This window comes from Pteronotus mesoamericanus, unplaced genomic scaffold, assembly GCF_021234165.1.
Source record: "Pteronotus mesoamericanus isolate MK-2021 breed Mesoamerican mustached bat unplaced genomic scaffold, CSHL_Meso_final scaffold_137, whole genome shotgun sequence".
Lineage (NCBI taxonomy): Eukaryota > Metazoa > Chordata > Mammalia > Chiroptera > Mormoopidae > Pteronotus > Pteronotus mesoamericanus.
In genome coordinates this window covers 4,833,310-4,854,892 of record NW_026555306.1, presented here as the reverse complement: position 1 = coordinate 4,854,892, position 21,583 = coordinate 4,833,310, and the positions used below count along the sequence as shown (strand labels likewise).

At 56.0% G+C, this 21,583-nt stretch overlaps 1 protein-coding gene across 1 annotated transcript in view; it reads right to left on the bottom strand.

The window, feature by feature from the left end:
• GRIN2D (glutamate ionotropic receptor NMDA type subunit 2D) overlaps positions 1-17,271 on the bottom strand; it is a 32,670-nt gene extending 15,399 nt beyond the window's left edge. Inside the window, exons 1-9 of the mRNA XM_054588667.1 lie at positions 16,807-17,271; positions 12,556-13,175; positions 8,571-8,685; positions 8,087-8,298; positions 7,662-7,830; positions 7,041-7,194; positions 4,592-4,717; positions 4,162-4,391; positions 2,872-3,032 (exon numbers count right to left, since the gene is read on the bottom strand). Coding sequence (XP_054444642.1) covers positions 2,872-3,032; positions 4,162-4,391; positions 4,592-4,717; positions 7,041-7,194; positions 7,662-7,830; positions 8,087-8,298; positions 8,571-8,685; positions 12,556-13,175; positions 16,807-17,271 — 2,252 coding nt within the window. The remainder of the gene's footprint in view (positions 1-2,871; positions 3,033-4,161; positions 4,392-4,591; positions 4,718-7,040; positions 7,195-7,661; positions 7,831-8,086; positions 8,299-8,570; positions 8,686-12,555; positions 13,176-16,806) is intronic.
• Between the last annotated feature and the right edge of the window lie 4,312 nt (positions 17,272-21,583).

The window sequence follows — 21,583 nt, the reverse complement described above, 5'->3', positions numbered from 1 at the left end:
GTTGCAGGTTTGGCCCCCGGTCAGACGTGATTGGTGTTTCTCTCTCACATCGATGTCTCTCTCCCTCTCTTTCTCCCTCCTGTACCTTCTCTCTGAAAATAAATAAATAAAACCTTAAAACAAAAACCACCTCGTGTTAATGGAGCTTCAAGGGTCAAGGTCAAGGAGAAAGTGGCAGTTCCCTGAAGTGGGTGGAGGTGGGCAAAGACAGCAGCAGTAACGGGGATGAGAGAAAAAAGAGGTGACTGGTAAGAGAGTGCTGAAGTTCTCACTGTGAGGAAGGAGAGGCTTCCAGGGAAAGCACGGAAAAAACCCACAGAGATGAGAGACAAGGGACCATGTGACCCCCAGAAATTGAGAGAGAGGCGACAGAGCTTTGGAGAAGGGCAAGGAGCAAGAGAGGAGCTGCCAGGGGGCAGAATACAAACTGCACGAGGGCATGACTCTGGCTGACAGCTTGGCTCCCACGGTCTCTGTTTACAATCTGTTTCTTTGCCATTTTCCACAACAGAGGCTGGAAGGCTGACACACCCGGCTTGCCAGCCTCTCTTACATCAAGGAGTGGCCATGGGACACATTCCGAAAAACAGCCACAAGTCCCTGTGAAAAGCATACTTCTCCCAATAAAAAGGCAAAATCTTGCCAGGAGAAAATCCTCCAGCCTTTTGCTCCTCCCCCTCCTTCTTGCCTGGGACCAAGATGTGCTTCAGAGGGGCGGCAGCCATCTTGTGACCATGAGGCAACCAAAATGAGCATGAAGGTCTGTGCTCCAGTGTTGAAAGAACAAATATAGGGAGAAAGTTTGGATTGTTGATGGTATCTTTGATGATTGTTGATGGTATCTAGCACCAGCCCTGGACTTCTTGTGAGAGATAAAGAAACCTCTGCATATTTAAGCACTCTTAACAGATCTAGGACACTTATCTATTGCCCAGTGCAGAACTGTGCCTGATACTCTTAAATTGTTGTTGTGGTTGTTGTTAGAGTTTATTTACTTATTTTAAGAGAGAGGGGAAGAAAGGGAGAAAGAGAGGAAGAGATCAATTGCCTCTCACATACCCTCAGTTGGGGACCTGGCCCGCAACCCAGGCATGTGCCCCGATTGGAAATCAAACCAGAGATCCTTCAGTTCACAAGCCAATGCTCAATCCACTGAGCTATATTAGCCAGGGTTTGAATTTTTTTAAAGATTTTTAAAAAATTGATTTGAGAGAGAGAGAGAAAGGGAGACAAAGAGATAGAGAAAGAAATATTGACTTGTTGTTTCACTTATTTATGCATTCATTGGTTGCGTCTTATACTTGCCACTACCAGGGATCAAACCCTCAACGTTGGTGTATCTGGATGATGCTCTGACCAACTGAGCTACCCAGCCGGGACCCTCTTCAGTCTTTTTTAAATGAATGAATGACTAGCTTTACTCTCTGCAGCTGGTTCTGAGACTGCTGTATCCTTATGCAAACTCATCCATTTTACATAAACCAGATTAATTGGGTTTCTCATCTTGCAGCCTAACAATCCTAATTCAAACAGTGGTAAATCACGCAATAGGCAAAACAGGGATCATGAAATAGGATCTGGCTACCAGAAGCAAGAGCAGAGGGTGGGCCTTGGGGAAAGGCGCTGTAAAGGACACGGTAGCAAAGGACACAATAGCTGGACCCCCGGCCCCACTGATGGCCCCCTGCATCCATCTCCACAGGGCAGCCAAAAGGCGCCTTTACAAACAGAATTCAAATCACACCCCTCCCCTGCTCAGAGTCCCTCCTCCGCATGGCTTCTCACCACCCTTTAAATAAAATTAGCCATGACCCCGGCCTTGGGGGTCATACCCCTCGCCCTCCTCGCATCGGCCCTCCAACCTCAGCTCTCCAGTCTGCAGCTGCATTGCCCTCCTTTGTTCCTCCAATAAGCCGCGGCCGCTCCCAGCTCAGGCCCTCCCCAAAGCCTGTTCCCTCTGCCTGCAAGGCTCTGCCTTTGTGAGTCCCCCTGGCTGGCTCCCCCACTTCCTCCAGGGCTCCACTCAAGTCACCTCCTCCGAGAGGCCCACCCGGCACACCTTGGTGAATGTACCCCAGCTCAGACATGCCCTAGCTTTCCATGTCTTTCTGAAATAGTCTTGCTGATTTTTCTGCTTCTAGGCCAGCCCCTAAGCACCCTGCAGGCCTGAATGGTGGTCTAATTGTCCGCTGCCTGGGACAGGAAGTAAATGCAAGCAGAGTGACTAACGGAGGGACAGGGAGAGAGTTACTATGCTCAGCTTTGTTGTAACCTTGGACTGTACTCTGGGGCCAGAACTTAACTTTATCCCTATGTTGGGGGCACTGATGTTAAAAAAAAATAAGCAACAACATAACCCAAATATTCATTCCATTGAGTTCAGCCCTGATGATGATGATGATGATGATGATGGTGATGAAAATTATAGCAGCAGAACACCTACAGTGTGCCAGGCATTGTTCTCAGTGTTTGGCATGAATTAACTAATGATAATAACAAAACAACATTATATTAACTAACAATAACTATAGTGGTTCTTATAACAACCTTTTGAGGTGAGTCCTCCTTTTATCCCCATTTTACAGAAGAGGAAACTGAAGCTCAGAGACACTCAATGACTTGCCCAAGGTCACACAGCCAAAAAGGAACAAATCTAGGATTTGAACGACTGGATCTCTAAAACCATAGCATGGACCCTACTCCGGGAAGGGGTTGTTCACTCTCTCCTTCAGTGACCTCTGCCTTCCAAGGTGAACCACCCAGGGCTGGCCTTTGAGGCTCATAAACGACCTCTGACCCCTCACCGTCTCCCAGCATCCTCAGGGCCCTGCGCCCCTGCCCGCACCCCCCCAAGCCGGAGTCTGCGCTGACCCTGCCTTGAGCTGAGTGAGCGCTTCCTCTACGCGGGGCTGGTTGTAGCGCACCATGTAGCTGTGCATGTCGGGGTAGTTGCTGCGGATGTTCTTCTCCGTGGACCCGTTGGGCACCGTCCCAAACTTCAGGGGCGGATACTGCTCCTGAGGCCGCTGGAACTGGGGCAGAACGGAGCGTTACCAGGGTGTCCCCCGGGGCCATCTGGGTGAAGATATCCTCCACCCAGATGCTCCAGCGGGGAGGACGCTCGCCAGCGGGGAACACCCCAGTGCAGAAGCGTTTCCCAGGTTTGCTCACAGCGGCCCACCGTAGGAAGCACTGCTCCGCACCCGCAGACCCACGGATAGCTAGCTATACGCCTGCAGATATACACAGACACAGATATACACACACAATCAGTAATACTGAAATATTTAGCACCCAGCATGGCTCGATTGTGGTCCAGTCAAAAAAGACACTGGCTACAGAGCTCAAGAAGGGTCCCAGAGGCCCCTGACATGCCCAGCATTAACCCTTAACTTGCTGGATCATGGGACATCCCAGGGGCAGGGGACGACACGGGGAGGAGCGGCGGGGGCGGTTGTTATTTATTAATCTGGTCAGAAACAGTTCACTATTTTAACAATAGATGTAGCCAGACAGGTGTGTGCTGGTTTGATGTCAAGTGCGTATATGACTAAGACAAATGTTTCATAAAACTATACTCATCCTTGTTTTGTAAGATGCAGTCAAACATATTTTTTAGTCTATTCCATTCCATTAAAAAAAAAAATTGCTTGTGGCCATTCACTGAATTGATTTTTCAGCCTTCTAAGAAGTCACGATACCCAGTGAACAAACGGTGACCCACGATGAGGCAAGTACAGAAATCGAGAGAGTCAGCATTTATAGCAACTTGACAGACTAATTTTATACCTGTTGAACCTCATGCATTATAAATTTGGGTTTGAATTTTGCATGTCTTGGTTTTAATTTTCGCTTTTCTAGGAATTGATTTCTATTGTATTTTACAAAAGCATTGGTCTCCACTGGATTAGACATTTCAAAAATCAGCTCTTCATCACAGTTTGAGAGAAACGGTGATCTAGACTATCCCATTTGGCACTAGTGCCCCTAGAACATTTGAGGACACTCTCCCCCTGGGAATATTTAAATCGTTCATCATGAGCTCCAGAATTCTACCATTTTGGAACTCTTTCTGGGAAGAGACCCTAGGAATCCTCCTCCCACGTGACAAGCTCTGTGACCTCCGACCCCAGCCAACTCCCCCTTCCCCAACACACACACCTTTCGGTCACTGAGCCCAGACACGGTATCCACGTACTCCTCCTGGATCATGAAGGCAGCCAGGTTGGCTGTGTAGCTGGCAAGGAAGATGACGGCGAAGAAGGCCCACACCAGCACCATGATTTTGCTGGTAGTACCCCGGGGGTTCTCCACGGGCACCGAGTTATTGAACACCAGGGCCCAGAGCAGCCAGATGGATTTTCCAATGGTGAAGGTTGAACCACCAGGGCCTGCAGGGGGCCAGGAGGGAAGGGGGACATGGACCCCAAATCCCTTCTGCTCCATGAAGGAGCAGAACTACAATTCCCAGTGGCCCCTGAGGCCCGTACCACATCAAGAGGCCATAGCTCTCCCCAGTGCCTGCTGGGAAATGTAGTTCTCTCTGTGGTTCAGCCGCTCTGGGGTAGGGTGGTGGAAGAAGGGGACTCACGCTTGCCGGTGGCCAGGTTGCGGTTGTAACCAACAGGACTGAGGTACTCGAAGATGAAAACGGTGACGGCGACCACAGTGAGGCACATGACAAACATCATCACCCACACAGCAGGGCTGTAGGGCTCTGGGGACAAGGGGGGGTGTGGTCACGGCTCAGTCAAGCAAAAGACTGGGGGACCACAGACACGTGACCAAGGTGCAGCCCAGACCTGATGCTGTCGTACCCTGTCCCCTTCCCAGGTTTCCCACCTCGGGGACAGCCTCATTGTCCACCCAGGCCTGTGTGAGCCAGTCTCTCTCAAAGACGGCCATCTCAACCACTTCTGTGGTTTCACCCACTAAACAGAAACTGTCTCTACGTGCGTTTCCTGAGCCCCAAACCTGAGTTCCATCGCCTCCCGGCCACCACACTGGACCGCTCAGGTCCCACACTGAGCCCAGCACCAGCTCCCAGGCACCGTGTCCTGGGAGCCCCACCACCCGTCCAGCCACAATCCGGCCTCCCATTTGCCATCCTTACCCCTGCCCTTCTCTCCCTCACCAGCCATAGACTGGCCGTCCCCAGCCCTGTCCCCCGCCCCCTGCCCCTGGGTCAGGCCTTGTCCTGTCTCCTGGACCATCTCCCCAGCTTCTCCCATCAAGCCCGTTCCTCCTCCCCACTGCCCTAGAGGCTCTTTCTGCACCTAGAGATGACCTGGCCCCTCCCCAGCGCACAGTCCTTGGTGGCTCCCGGGCACCCCAGGACAAAGCCCTAGCCCTCAGCCTTGCTTCCACCCTCCTCTCCAGCCTGATCAGCCTCCCAAGAATCCACTGCTTTAAAGCATTTGTTGTGGTTACAACAACAACAACAAAAAGATACAAGAACCCAGTGCTTTAACCACCCAGAGCTCACAGCGCCCTGAACGGGCCACACCCTCTCTGCTTCAGTCCCCACAGCCCCACTGCCAGCGGTGCCATCCTGACACGACCCGTCAACCTCAAGTTCATGTGTCCTCCCCTCACAACACTGCCTCTGGGAGTTCACTGACAATCGGCCGTTTCCCTCACATTAGCACTGGCTGATTTGATCTCCCTGGGCCAAGCGCAAGTGGCCAGGACTGCCCCTGTCACAGCAGAGTCACCACCCTAGACTGTCACTGCAGTATCTGGGGACATGCCTGTTGTCTCTGCTGGACAACATGGTGGGTCATACATATGACCTTGTCACTCCCCTGCCGAAAGCAGGGGCCCCATGTGGTGCATCTCAAGGTGCCCTGCGAAGACCTTGGTGCGAAGAGGAAGCCCCACGAGACATCGCTGGGGAAAAAAACAAAACACGAAGGATGGACATCCCTTCTCCCAGCACCTTCCCCTCGCAGGAGCTCTGCTCAGGCTTCAGATGGGGACCTGACAGGAACTGCTGCTCTCTCGGGTGGATGTTCACGCCTCCTTCCATCTTCCCCGGGCTCAGTAGATGAGCTCTCTATCCTGTTCCCACGCACCTCAGAGCCACCAACCCAGCTGGGTGTCAGCTTCCTAATCACATCGCAAGCCTGTCTCTTTGTCTCACCCTCGCCGCCATCTTTCTCCCACCACCTGGAGTTCAAACCCTTGCCATTTTGGTCAGAGGAAAACCCAGTCTTCCTGCCAAGGCGCCGGGTGCTCTGCCCTGTTCCCTGTCGGCCCTCACCTGCCACCCCTCTCCTTCGCTCCCCCGCTTTAGCCACACAGGCCTCCCGCCATTTCACAAAGACGCACGTTCCCACCTCGGCTCCTTTGTCCTCGCTCTTCCCTCTGCCTGGAATGCTTTTCCAGACAGATTTACAAGGACTGAGCCACCACCTCCTCAAAGGGGCCCACCTGCCCAACTGCAGCAGCACCACCTTCTGTTCCTTCTCTTCCCCCGGCTTAATTTCTCACTGTATTTGTCACCACCTTAAGTGATTTTGTCCCTGTATCCCTTCAGAGTTCATGTTCTGTCTCTCCCAGGAAGCTAAGGGCTCCTGGAGGGCAGGGATTTGTGTGCAGCTCGGAACCGGACATGCACTAGGTGCTCAATAAACACTGCCTGATGAATGAACTGAGAGCTTACACATGCCAGACAAGTCCTAATTAACCTCCTTTCCTCATCTCATATGTATGTACGGGGGAAGACTTGGATTTTGTGGCGCCTGAAGCTCATACAAGTTGAAGGGTTCTCTTTAAGAAAAAGGAATCCAGAATCATGAATACAAAACCAGGGACAGGGTCTTGAAGAGGCTGTGCAAGAGAAGACTCCTGAAACTCCTTAGCTTCATGGTCAAAGGGCTTCTCGTAGCAGAAATTACTCCTCCCATGTTACGAACTGGGAAGCAAAGGCTCAGAAGTGAGGCCACTTCCCGGGAGTCACAGCGCTAGCACAGGCAGTACCCGATGGAACCGGGGCACACGGCTACGCCAGCCCGGCCGTCCAAGGGCCCCAAGCTCACCGAGGAAGGCCGAGGGGGACACAGTGCCGTTGCTGCGCGCCACCATGACGCTGATGCCTGTCTCCACGAAGGGAACGGAGAAGTCCACGATCTCGGACCGCTCCTCGTTTATGGTGAGGGAGCCGATGGCCATGTCTGCGCGCTGGTAGAACACCTGGGGTGGGGGCGAGGGGGAGGTGAGCGAACCCGGCGGGCTCAGGCAGGTAGAAGCGGGAGGCAGGCAATACCCGCCCCGGCAGGAGAGACCAGGGTGGCCTAGGAGGGTAGGTGGGTGGGTGAGGGCGACGCGGAGTGGGGCAGGAAGGTGGAGGTGAGCGTTTGGGAACTGGAGTGGGAAGAGGTGGCCTTCGCCGTATCCTGCTCTTGCAAGAGGGTTTTGGGCTCCATCCTCCTGGCGACGCCCCCTTTTAGGAGTTCGGCCTCCTGGCCCCGCCCCTCCGCGAAGGGCCTTCTCCTGGCCCCGCCCATACAAATCATAGCGTTCCCTTAATTTAACCACGCCCCTCCTGCCTCCGAGTTCTCCCTCTCGGGGTCCCGCCCGCTCGGACCCAGGGTTCCGCGCCTGCCCCTGCCGCCCCGATCTGTCCTGGCCCGCCCCCGCCAGGTCCCCGCCCGCCTCACCTCCCCGATCATGCCGTTCCAGACTCCGTCGATCTTTTTCCCGTGCTTGCCGTTAGTGACCAGGTAGAGGTCATAGCTGAAGCCGATGGTCTGCGCCAGCCGCTTCAGAATGTCGATGCAGAAGCCCTTGCAGCACCGCTTTTCTGGGCGGGGGGCGTCCGGCGGAGGGCTGCGGGGAACGAGCAGGCTTGGGGACGTTGGGGACCCCTCGCCTTACGGAGGGAGGAACAAGCAGCGGCTGAAACTAAGGTCAGCGCTTTCTGGGTTAACGGAGGCTCAAAGGAGTTACGGGACTTGTCCAAGGTCACCAAGCTGGAGGGCGGTGTGGGTCCTGGGTCCCAAGGAAGGAGGGGACTGGGGCCAGGACTACTGGGCTTCAAGGGAGAAGGACTTTGAAGCTGGAACTCCTGGATCCCGGTTGTCACCTGTGGGTGCGGTTGAGCTGGCTCCGGCAGGGTACGGAGTCTCGGATGCACGTGCCGCTGATGGGGTCAGCGGGCTCCACAATGACAAAGGGTCTCTCCTCCAGCGTGGCCACGGTCAGGTGCTGCGTGTCATCTACAGGCTGCAGGAAGCGACCGTAGCGGGACCACAGCGGGTACTTGAGGCGAAGAGTCTGCTGCTCCCAGCTGCCCACCTTGGCCAAGAGGAGGGGATTCAGGCTTCCTGGGGGGCGGGGACCTTCCAGGATGTCCTGGCCTTCGTGGCCCAGGGTCCCCACTCCTTCTCCCTCAGACCCAGGAGTCTGGGCCTCATCTCCCTCCTCGCCCTGGGTCTGGGTTCCCAGCTCTTCCCTCCGCCCCAGGACTCAGAATCCCAGGCTCCCAGCTTTTTCCTCCCTCAGTGGCCAGAGGCCAGGACCCAGGAGTCCAGGCCGCTCCCATGCCTGAGGCCAGAGAGGGGACTCACCACCTCCCAAGTCCTGTCTCTGGTGAGGGAGATGACCACCAGGGAAGGGTTCACCAGGAAGCCATCCTCATTGAAGGAGTAATCCCGGTTGTCCCAGGTAATATTCATGAAGTACCTGCCAAGGAGGAAGGCAGGGGACATGTGGGGACCTAGGCTGGACCTTGGTGGCTGAAAACAGAAAACATCCCCTTTCTACGGACGAGCCCCGACCCCCAGGTGGAATCTCTGCTCCGAGACCTTGGAAAGCCCACCCTGCCAGGTGCCCTCCCCTCCCTGCCCAGCGCGCCCACCAGGGTGCTAGACCCTCAGCCGGGGTCCGAGGTGCTGGAGACCACGAGCGTTCTGGCCCTTCCGTCTCTGATTGCCTTCCATCCTCAAAATCTTCCCACCCCAAACCCGCTTTGTGCCCCACTGACACTGAATGTCTCCAAACATATCAAGTGGTTTCCTGTCTCTAGGCGTTTGCAAGTGCTGTTCTCTCTGCCTGGGAAACCTTTATCCTGTCCCCTCTCATCCTGACTAATTCTTATGTCTTCAAGACTTAGTTCAAATGTTCCTTCCTCTGGGAAGAAACCTCTGAGGGTCTCTGGACCCCCCGGTGTCTTCACTATGCAATGGCACCCTATACTCCTGATGAAGGCCTGTCACATTGCCCCGGTCACTGGGCCAGATCCTCAGCTGTCCCCTCACTCTCCCTGCCCAGGCCATTGGTCCTCAAGCCGCATCCTCCCTGCCCCTGGGATCTCTCTGCCCCACCCCCTTCTCTCCACCCCCAAAGCCCCCTTGGACCCCTGCCCCAGCCTCCTGCCTGGCCTCCAGCCTCCAATTTCTCTCCTTTGCTCTGTTCCCACTCTGCCCTGGAGGGGATTTTCTACACCCAAAACTGACACCACCTCTCCCTTGCTCCTCACCCACCCATGGCTCTCCAGTGCCCCAGAACAATGCCCAATACTCTCAACCTGGTGTTCAAGGCCCTTGTGGCTTGGCCCCGTCTACCCCCACAGCCTCATCACCCCCAAACCCTAATTCTCCTGCTGTCATTTACCCTGACCTAGCGTGTACCACCAACCTGCCCAGGATTTTCTCTCCTCCAGGCCTTTGCACAATGCTGTTCCCCTGCCTGGAATACTCCCTCTTTCTGGCGAACTCCCAACCGCTCTTAGAATCGAATCCAAACCCCTTTAAAGCCCTGTATGAGCTGAGCCCAGTGTGTTCCTCCATCCCTTAGTCATAGCCTCTCCCCCCCTGCCCATTAAGCTCCAGCCATAGTGGCTTCCTTTCTTTCTTTTTTTTTGTATTTTTTATTAGTTTTTGTTTCCTTAGTTTTCATTTTTTAAAATGATTTAATTTACTTACTTTTTTAGAGAGGGGGAAGGGATGGAGAGAGGGAGCGATACATGACCGTGTGAGAGATACACGGTCGCCTCTTGCACGCCCCCTACTGGGGACCTGGCCCACAACCCAGGTATTTGCCCTGACTGGGAATCAAACTGGTGACCTTCTGGTTCTCAGGCCAGTGCTCAATCCACTGAGCCACACCACGCAGGGCAGGTTTCTTAATTTTCTTTTTCTTTTTCACACTGGCTTTCTTTCAGACTTCCAAGCAGGCAATTCCAGTCCCAGGGCCTCTGCCCCTGTTGTTCCCTCTCCCTTCTCCTCACTCAGATCTTCCAGTAGTTGGCTCCTTCCTTTTTTTTTACCTCCAGATTTCACCTACTCAGAAAGACCTTTCTTGATGATCTCATCTAACATAGCACCCTAGACATTTCTTATCACATTCCACTAGCTTTATTTTCATCTCAGCAGTTAACACCCACTGGTATTTTCTTTTCTTTTTTCCCCCTTTTTAAAAAAAGATGTTATTTATTTATTTTCAGAGAGAGGAGAAGGGAGGGAGAAAGTGAGGGAGAGAAACATTGATCGGTTGCCTCGTGCTCTCCCCTACCTGGGAACCTCGCCTGCAACCCAGGCATGTGCCCTGAATGGGAGCCGAACCGGTGACCTTTTGGTACGCAGGCCAGTGTTCAATCTACTGAGCCACACCAGCCAGGGCCCCACTGGTATTTTCTTCCTCCTTCTCTTGTTGGTTCACAATGAGACTGTAAGCTGTGTAAGAGCAGGGACCTTGTCCAACACCGTATACCCTTTGTGCCTAAAGCACTCTCAGTAAAGGGCTTTTCAGTGAATGAATGAATGAATAAATGAGTACTTCATCCTTCAGGTCTCAGCTTACATATCTCCTCCTCCTGGAAACCTCCCTGTCTTCAAGGCTGGACCTGTGACTTGCGTAACCCAGTTTGGAAGGCTGAATGGGACAAAGCTCCTCTCTTGGGAGGACATTGACTGTGACATTTGGAGGGATGGGTGGTGGACAGGGTGAGTGGAATGATGAGTGTTAGCAGGAAGCAGAATCCTGGGTACGAGGTAGTAAGAAATATACGGGGTGGCCTTGGGGAGTGGCAAGCCGGGGGCGGGGGCCGGGGGGGGGGAGCTGTCAATTCCCGACATCTGGGTTTCTGTGGATGTTTATCTTTCCAATAACCCCCCTTTTCCCTGAGGAAACTTGAATCAGACTCTGCTTCTTGCAACCAAAATTGTCCTGGTTTAGACAGAACTCTCCCCAGCGCTCCCATGATGCCCATTTAACCTGCATCATCGCAAGCATCACGCTGCGTTGTCCTTATCCCATCCGTGTCTGCCGCCCCTACAGGACCCTGCGTTCTTTAAAGAGACATCTATGGTCCTTTTCATCTGTGTTCTCAGCGCCCAGCATGAGCCCTAGTTCCTAGCAGGCTAAACTCAGTAAGTATTTATGAACGAGGGATGTTTTTCTCACTCTCTTGTCCCCGGATCCCAATTCCCAACTCGCCAGCTCTCCATTCTCCTCCCCTAGGTTTTCTTTCCCACCCATCACTTCTTTCTAAGCTCATTTCAGAATAGAAGTCTCTCCTTCCATTGTTCTGTCACCCAACTCGTCAGTGTCCCCACTCACAGAGCTTCCTGTGGAGGAGGTGCTGTTCCCCACCACCCTGTTCTCTCCATCTAAAATAACAGTGTGTGTGCGCTGGGCGCACAGCTGTCCAGCTAGAGCCCACATTCCCCAACCTTCCTTGCAGCTTGTCCGGGGCACCTGCGGGGGCCACACTGAAAACACCTAACAATCAGTACAGCACGCAGGCACTACCCAATCAGAATCCACGTCTGACCGATCTGCAGGAATGTGGCTGTAAACCGTCAATAAGCTGGCCCTGGACACGTGACTACGTTCTCACCAATGGGATGTTAGACTGTCCCTTCCACCTCACTTGCCCGAAAGGAAACAGTTTGCTCTCCACTTCTTCTCTTTCCCTCCTCGTGAGATGGAATTCAGATTTGCCCATGACCCAGCTTTGACTGTGCGGAAAGGAGATGGCAGAGTGACAAGGTGGAGGGTCCTGGGTCCCTGAATGGATACATGGAGACATGGGGTCTCCCGATAACCTAGATTGGGCATATGGAGATTGTTAAGTGATAGAACAAATTTCTACCATGTTGGGGCCATTGGATTGTTGAGTCTTTTTATTACTGAAGTTCAGCTTGTACTCCAACTGGGGTATTTTCTAAGATGCTATCAACTAGAAGACGTATCATTATTTCTATGTCCCATAAAAAAGAAAAAAGCACTTCCAATTAAACCATGACAGGCCATCAATTTTAAGACACGTTTTGATTCCAAAGACATTAAACTGAAAAAAAAAATGTGCACCTTAAAGTCATGAAATAGAGTAATACACTCACTATGTCTCGAGTGCTTTTTCCAAATCACCTGATTTAACCCCAGAAAGGAGACCCAATTACACTCATTTTACAGAAAAGGAAACTGAGGCTCCGAGAGGACACGTGACCCAGTTGAGGGTACCCAGGCAGTGGGCGCCCTGTGCAGTCAGGCCCTGGAGTCTCCCCTTCCCCTACCCCTCCCCCCCGCCGCCCCTCCTGCCCCACTCACCTGTGCAGACTCTCCCCTCGGTGGGTGCGGTTCTGGGCACGACAGTCATGGCCAAGCTCGGGCAGGAAGCCGTAGTCACGCAGCAGAGCCTGGGCACCTCTGGCCACTACGGCCACGCCAGCTGCCACACGCCGGGCCAGGTCATCCCGCCAGCCAGCGGAGCGCACTGCAAACAGTCCGGCAGGCAGTGGGGCGCCTCCCGGCAGAAGAAGGGGCTCTCCAGGGGCTCCTGAGCCCCCGCCTCCAGCTAGCTGGGGCCCCACCATGAACCAGACGTAGCCAGGCCCGGTGAGGCCAGCCTCCTCGGCGGCCCGGAACACAGGCTCGGCCTCCTCCCGCGCACAGAAGAGCAGGCGGATCTGCGCGCTGACGCTGCGGAGCTGGGCGCTCAGCACGGCCTCACCTGCCCCAGGGTCCAGGGTCAGCGCCCCGCGGTGCTCCCAGCCCACCAGACTGCCATCAGTCAGCACCTCGATGTAGGATAGGAAGGCCCGGTGGCCAGGGGCACGGGTGGTCACAGCGACAAAGGACGTCCAGTCATACTCCTCCAGCACCTCAAAGATGACCTGAAGCTGCTGCTCCGTGGATGAGCCCAGCTGTAGGAAGGTGGAGCCCTTCTCCTGCGGGGGGAGGGGGAGGATGTCAGGCCTCCTGCTGCGGACCACAGCTCTCAGGAGACAGCAAGGGACCTTCAGCAACCGACAAGGGGGTCACAGCTCCCAATGGTCAAGAGGGGACTTCATCTCCGGGTAGCTGATAAAGGGACCACAACTCCCACCCGCCACGGGTGGATCCCAGCTCTGAGTATGACAGACTTACTAGCCGTTTACCAAACCTGCCTCTTTTCCCTGCTAGGGCACAGAGCTAGACTTGGGTCAGGTTTAGCCACGTGCCTGAGTTCTAGGCTCACCCATGAAAACTCTCCCCCGCGCATTTTACTTTCTTCCTTGTCTGAGGGCAGATGCAGAGGACTCAGGAGAGAACTCTGAAGTCCTAGGGGATTACACAGAGGCACAAGAGGGAAGAGCCTGAATCCCTGAGTCACCACTTGGAGGCATGCCACCTCCAGTGAGGAACATCTGTTTGGAGTTTATATGAATAACAAATAACCTCTTACTGGGGTAAGCCACTGAGATGTAGAGATTTATCTGTTAGAGGAGTAACATTACCATGATGAATACACCAGCATCCAGTTAGGAAACTACAGTTCCCAGCGTCCACTGAGAAGGACTACATCTCCCAGCATGCAGTGAGTGTGCTAGAAGTACTGTCTCTCCCAACTGGAAGAAGCTTTGCTGAGTGGATTTGCCCTTCTCTGGTTTTCCTTCTATCTTCCTGTTCCCTCCGTGTCTGTTTCCTTGGCTGAACTCTGTTCCTCAGTCTGAATTCTAAATGCAGGAGTGCTCTAGTCTTCTCTTTTCTTCTCTGTCCCCTCTTCCTGCTCATATCATACAGATCCATGGGTGTAAATACTGCCTCCTGCACTATCCAATATGGTCGCCATCAGCCAACCTTGGGCTATTCCAATTTTAATTAACTGAAATTTAGTTCCCCGTTGCGCTAACCACATGTCAAGGGTCCAACACTCACAGATGGCTACTGGCGATCATTTTGGACAGAGCAGGTCTAGACCGCCTTCACTGAAGAAAGTCCCACTGGACAGCGCTGGAGGTGCTGATGACGCCTGGCCTCAGTCACCGTCTCTCTACTCAACATCTCTCCTTGGATCTCCAAGAGCATCTCAAAATTAACATGTCAAACCCAGAATTCTAGACTTTTCCCTCACTTTGATCCTGTTTTTTGTTTTTTCCTTATTCACCCAGAGGCTCAGGTTTCAAAGCTAAATCGTCCTTTCCCTCTCTTTCCCTCACGCCCACATCCAGGCCATCTCCAAGTCTTCCTGGCTCTCTGGTTGTCCCCAGTTGTCCCCTCCTCATTACTGCCCCGTCACAGCCACCGTTGTCACCACTTTCTCGCCTAGGCAATGACAACAGCTTCCTAACCCATCGCGGCTTCCATTCTTGGATCTTCCAGTCCGTTCTCCAGACGGCAGCCAGCATGATCTTTTCAAAATATTAATTAGATCGCATTCTTTCTTGGTTGAACACTTTCCAATGATTCTGTCTGAGAGTCAAAGCCAAAGCCTTCGCTGTGGCCCACAAGGCCCTGCATGAACTGGACCCCATTGCCTCTCTGACCTCTTCTCCTGCCACCCCTGCCTTTTTGTTCTTTCTCAAACACATCCAGTTCCTTTGGGTTCCAGGGGCTTTCCAATATGGTAGCCACTAGCCACCTATGGCTTTTCAAATTAGCCATTAACTCTCCCGGGGACACTTATGCCCAGCTCCTCCATCCTGGACCTTCCCTCCTCATTCCTCACATCCAGCTCAGTTGTCACCACCGCAGGGAGGCCTCCCCTGACTGCCGTCTCTTGAAGCCCCATGTCAGTCATTACAACATCCTGTTGCTCTCCTCCAGGACAGATTTTATTATGTTGTTGTTTTGTTTTTGTTTTTGTTTTGTCTCCCCATTAGAATGCAAGCTCTACACACAGGGACTTTGCATATATATTTTTCCTTTTACAACTGCATTCTCCAGAGCCTAAAGCACCCCTGGCACAGAATCAGCCCTTAATAAATCCTCCAGTAATGCAATGAGAAGAGCAAGTGGACAGCAGGCAATGAAACCCTGAGACCTCATCCCTCGCAGGTGGACGTGTGCGGGGAGACCACATTCGCAGCGTTCAATGTGGGCACAGAGGTAGCTGTGCGGGCCACTCTATTTCATCCAAAGACACCGAGGGACTACATTACCCAGGAGAGGATGCATGTACACAGAGCCCGCCACAGTGCCGGGAGACAATAAACAGAGCAGACAACACTTCTCAGCAATGGGGGCACGAGGGACCACATCTCTTGGTAATAAGTTTACCTCGATGGTGACCTGCGTACAAATCTATGCACAATTCCGTGCCAAAGAAAAGAAGCAAATTGGACAGAGGCCTTTCCCAGAATGCTCTGGACAGGAGAGAGTCCCAGAATACCATAGTAATCTAGTCACAAAGCCACCATCCCTCACAGCAGGGGACTGGTGGAGATTTAGGCTCCACCCACTCACGTGGCCTTATCCTAGGGCAGTCACATCTCTGTCAGACTGGCTCCAGTCCTGAATAGGCCCCGCCCCTTCTCTGCACCTCCTCATTGCTGACCCCTTTTCCTTCTCCGTCTGCACACTAGGCTAGTTCCAGTTCTGCTCTCTGCTACCAGAAGTCCACTCCAGCAGGCCTCTCCTGCGTCCTCGGGAGGCGGGTCTCTTTCCAGGCTCCAGCCAGCTCCAGCCTCTGCCCCACCCTCTCCTGCAGGCTCCTGGCTTTGACCTTTCTCAGTGATTAGGCCTTCATCCTCCCAGCCCCAGCTTTCGGATTCTCGCTTCCCACACCTTACAGCTGAGTTGGCCCAGGCCCAAACCCCATTCCCAGGACCGGCTTCCTCTCTAGACACTGCTCCTTCAGTAGAAAGCTTAGGCTATGCCTGGTCCCCGCGCTCGCCTCTCACCGGTAGCCCCGCCCCTCACTGGCTAGCCACGCCCCCAAGCCCACTTGCTGCGTGGCTCTACCCCTCCACAGGCCACTTCTCACTAAGGACTCCTCTCTCACACTCTTTTCACCGATGGCTCCATTCTTCTACGTAGATCTCTAGACCCCATGCTTAACTGGCCCAGCCTTCCTGCCTCTCAGTACCTGATACCCCTTTTTCCTGGTCCCTGTCCCTGCCTTCCTGGCTCATGCCTCCTCACCCTTCTCTGAACCCCATTCCTTTCCGAGTGACTCCTCCCTTGCTGATCCCGGGTCCCTCCTCTCTCCCTCAGATCTTGTCATCTCAGGCTAAGCATTTTCGTTCCCAGCCCCGCCCGTCGCTGGCCGGTCCCGTCTCTTACCCAGATCCCACCCTCTTCCTTGACTCACCTGTTCCGAAGAATCCTCAGCCTTTCCCAAAACCTGACTGGCCTCTCACAGACCCTGCTTCTAGATGAGTCCCTCAAGCAGGCCTCGACCCGCCACCCGCTCATCCTATAGGCCACGCCCCTCCAAGTTAGCCCCGCCCCCACCTAGACCGGACCCTAACCGCCTGGCCCGTCCCAGAAGCTGACCCTCCAAGCCACGCCCCTCACCCTTGGCCACGGTCCCGCCCCTTCCGCGACTGGCCCGCCCCTCGCCTCTGGCCCCGGTCCCCGCCGGCGGGTCGCGCGCACCTTGGGCGTGAGCACGAGCGCGGCGCCGCCGTGCACGGCCACGATGGGCAGCGAGGTCTGGGCTGAGAGGAAGTCGAGGATGGGCGCGACGGCGGGCGCGCGTGAATCGTCCTCGAAGACGACGCCATGCACGCGCAGCCCCGACAGCAGGTCGCAGAGCTGCAGCACCAGGCTGCGCGGGTCCGAGCCGTTGAGCACCAGCGCCACCGGCCGCACGTCCAGGCCCGGGCTGCGCACGGCTGCCGCCACGGCCGGGCCCAAGCGGGCCGCCTCGGTAGCGTACGCGGGCCCCGAGAACACTAGAGCCACGTTGAGCGGCCGCGCCCCGCCGGGGCCCCCGCCAGGCCCGCCGGCCCCGCCCGGCCCCGGCGCTTCCTCCGGGAACGGGCTGGCGCAGGCCAGCGCCAGCAGCAGCAGCATCTTAGCGGGGCCCCGAGGGCCGCCGGGGCCACCGGCGCCGCGCATCGCCTGCGGGCCCCGCCGGGCGGCCTCTAAGCACCAGGGTCGGGAAGGGACACAGAAGGAAGGGGGACGCACACAGAGACAGGGAGACACCGGGAGCAGAAAAAGACACAAAATAAGTGAGAGACACAGCGGTGGGAAGACAGAGACAGGAAGACAAGATACAGAAAGAGATAAACGAGGATGAGGAGATACAGGGAGGGAGACACAGAGATAGGGAAGAGAGGGAAAGATGGGGGTGATAGAGACAGGGAGAGACTCAGGCAGAGGGAGAGAGACCCAGAGGGAGAGTGGTGGTGGGTAATGGAAACAGGGAAGATACAGCGGTGGGCAAGAGACAAGGCACAGGATGGGGAGGACGATGAGACAAGACAGATGGGAAACGGACCCACAGAGATGAAATCAGAATGGGAGCAGAGAGACCAGAGATAGGAAAAGAGATATAAACAATAGAAAGATAGTCAGGGAGAGGGAGCAATGGAAATCAGGAGAGAGATGGAAGAAGAGACAGGGAGAGAGGGGTCAGGTGAGAGACAGGAAGATGAGGCCGAGAGATAAGACGGAGTGACAAATAAGGAGGGAATATATTAGGAAGGCAAGGAGAGATGCAGAGATAGATGAAGGAAGGCGGGAGAGATGAGAGATGTAAGTTGGACAGAGAGGAAGATGGAAAGAAGCCCAGGAAGACAGAGACCCCATGGCCACCAAGAGACAAGCATACACAAGAGACGGAGAAGCAGGCGGAATTCGTGGGTGAGGGAGGAGGCAGGCAGAGCAGACAGAGAACAGGAAGACAGAAATAGCCAGGCAAGGCAGAGATCGGGACCCCACCAGGGAGGTGCCCAGTGCAGACATGAAAGGAAGGCCGGGAAGGCGAGTGGCAGGAGGGATCAAAAATAAAAGGGAAAAAAAGTGAGGGGGGAAAAGATGAGAAAGGGAAAAGGGGTCAGTGTGCGGGGGAAGAGAAAGAGAGAAAAAAAGAAATTAGTGGGGCATCCTAAGGAGAGAAAATGCCCCCGTGACCCTACCCCTCACCTAGACTACACCCCCCAGTCCATTTTTGTCCCCTTAACGCCTATCCCTGTCCCCACATTCTCAGTGAGGGCAAGAGTGAGTTGCGGCCCAGGGTGGGTTGTGGGGTTGGGTGGCACAGCTGCGGAGAACTGGGGACAGGGGTCCCTGGCTCCCAGCCCAGAGCAATTTAGTAAATTAGAGGAAATATAGCATCTCTTCCTGTGCCCCCTGTTGAATGCTAGCTGCCTAGGGTGGTCGGGCTAGGAGCCCAGACTCCTGGCTTCTGGGTCTGAGGGAGGAGGGCACGGGGAGGGGGGTCTCGACTCCTGGTTCCCAGAGAGAGATCACAGCCTGCTCTAGGGGCTTCCTGAAGGAGTGAGGGTCCAGGCAGGGAAGGGTGCTCTCTCAGCTGTCAATCAAGCTCCTGTCCGGTTGCCATGGTAGCACAGGCCCGTCTACCCCACTGATAGCCAGAGGGGGGAAAGGCCCACACCCCCTCTCCTGCCCAGAGACCTCCCCGCCACCCCCCCCAACACCTTCCCAGAGATCCTGGGCTACTGTCTTCCCAGGAATGGGGGTGGGGGCTCTTAGGATGCCTGTCCCTCTTAAATCCTAGCTCCCCATGTCCCTCCTCTCCCCTGCCCTTCCCCAAGCAGCTGGCTCAATCAGCGCTCAGAATAGCCCCCCCCCTCTGCCCCAAAATAACCCACAGCTGTGGCCTGGCCCGGGCAGGGTTAACACTCCACTCTCCTCCGTTCCTGGTGGCTGCTCACTCCTCAGCCCCTGCTCTGCTTCTCAGACCCCTGCACCCCGGCCTCTGCCCTTGGGGACCCCAGGGTCCTGTTCCCTTCTGAGGCCCCGGAGGGCGGCTCCACCCTTCTTGGGAGACTGGATACCCAGTCTTCTCCCATGAGGGATTCAGACGGCCGCCTCCCACCCCTTGGCGACTGTGGAGGCCCAGTCCCCAGAATCTGCGCCCTCAGGGATCACGCTGTCCAGGCCCCCAATCTCCACGTCCTCCCGAGTCTCAGGCCCCACTCCCATCCCCATGGGGCCAAAGAGTCGGGTCCCCTGCCCTGTCAGGGACTCAGGAGACGGAGACCCAGCCCCATGCTCCCTCAGACACAGAAGCCCTACCCTCCAACTTCTCCCATAGACTCAGAAGTCCTGGCTCTCGGCTCTGTCCTCACCCAGGACCCGGGAGTCCGGAGCTCAATTCTGTCCTCTCCCAGGATGCAGGAGTCCCGGCTCCCTCCTGACTCTAGACTCAGAAATCCAGGCGTCCAGCCTTCACTATGCCCAGAAACCAGGAGTCCAGGCCCAGAGCCCTCTCTTCCCGTAAGCACCCCGTTTTGCCTTAAGACCCATCAGTCCCAACACCCTGGGTAGTATCCGCCCCCCCCCCCAGCTCCAGTCTCCCCATTTGCCGACTCTGGTCCTGTCCAGAGCACAGCCTGTTCCCCCAGCTGAGGAGGAGGAGGGTGCTAGAGATCCCTAGGGTGCCCTTATCTCCGTCACTCCCCCCCAATCCATCACAGAAGAGACGAGAGGCCACTTTGATCAACAGCCCGCCCTCCCCGCGCATCGTGCTGCAGACGGTGTCCCGTCCCCCCCACCTACGGCACCATTCTCTCCCCACCCCAATCCTGGTGCTCAGATAAGGCTGGAAGGGGGTTCCAGAACCTGGGGGAAGGGGTCGTGGCTTGGGGTGAGGGGTGCCGGGGCCTGGATGCCCTCAAGGTCCTTGGCAGGGGTATTAATAGCAGACTCATAGCTCTGAGAAGGGAGGGCAGAGCGAGAGGAGAGAGGGAGAGGGACGGGCCGGCGGGGCGGGGGGGACTGATGCGGGCAGGAGGGTGCAGAGGGACGGTGAGATGGAGAGATGGGGGTAGACATACGGGGTGTCAGGGAGATGGGGCTGGGGAGAGCGAGCAAAGTGTCAGGGAAATGCGGGGGGGGGGAAGTCTGGGGTGTACAAAACCAGGAAAAAGGGACTCAGAGATGGAGAGAGGGGGCAGAGGAGAGTCCCCAAGAAACAAGGGAGCTAGAGGGGGTGGGGGAGACAAAGACCCTGCTCACTAGTCACTCCCCCTCCTTCCCTGAGGCCCAGGGCCAACTTTCCCTGTCCTAGATCTGGGGGTCCGCGCCCCCACCCCCACCCCTGCATCCCTTACCCCGGACTTACCTTTTCATGACCCTGTTCTGTGGGGGGGATTGCGGGGGGGCTAGGACCGGAACCCGGTGTCCAGCGACCCGAAGATTCCGCGGAGGGCTCAGAGAGCCGCTGGGGGGCCAGGCCCTGGGGCGGCAGCGGTCACGGCGGAGACCTCCTGCTTGTCCCTGGCTCCGGCTCTCTCTCCTCTTCTTCGGTCCGTCCTGCCCTGTCTGTCCCCCAAGGTTGCGGCCACCCTGACTAGGCGAGGACGCCGCTACACATGTTGCGCTGGAAGTTGGGCCCCGGACATTGCGGAGGCTGTCGGGGTGTCCTCTTACCGCCCCGACCCCGTGGGGATCCCCCTCCGCCCACCTGGGGTGCCCCCCCCTGCTGCTTCAGTGCCGGCTCCTCCCCCCCACCCTGTCCATGTGTCCAGCCCTGCCTCTCCTTGGCTCATCGCATCCCCCCTTTGTGCCCTCAGCGCCCCCCCTCAAGCGTCTGTGTCTGTCTGTCTGTCTGGGTCACCCCTGAAGCCAGTGGCCCATGTGTGTGTGTGTGTGAGGGGCAGGAGACTGCCTGTCTGGAGAACCGCTTGCCCCTTCTCTGCTTGGCCACCTCCAGACCCCCCCCTCCGGACGCCCCCACTCTGGAACCCAGGCAGAAGCACACATACACACGCACACACGCACCACCTCACTTCCCTGGGATTCCCTTCAACACCCCCGGAGCTTGAGAAGGGAGACACACACACACACACACACACACGCACACACACACGCAGGGGTCCGATGGGGGCCGGGCTGCCGCTGCCGTCAGGGGCTGTGCGACAGACAGGAGGACACACAGGCAGCCAGGGACGCCAGACGCCCGGCCGGACGCAGGCAGGAGGCACAGAGCCCAGGTACACACCATCCATTCGGGTTTGGGGGCTGGCGGGAGGAAACTGGGGGACCCACGGCACCCAGGCAGGCGGCTCGGGGTCGGCACAGAGAGGCAGACCCTCCCTCCCGCGCCGCCGCCGCAGCCCTTACAGACACACCCCCCCTCCACCAGCCCAACCCCAGACGCCCGGACCCACAGATCCTCACCGGGGAGATGGCAGATGCACGAGAGACCCCTGGGGGCCGGGCGGACCCACCCAGGCCA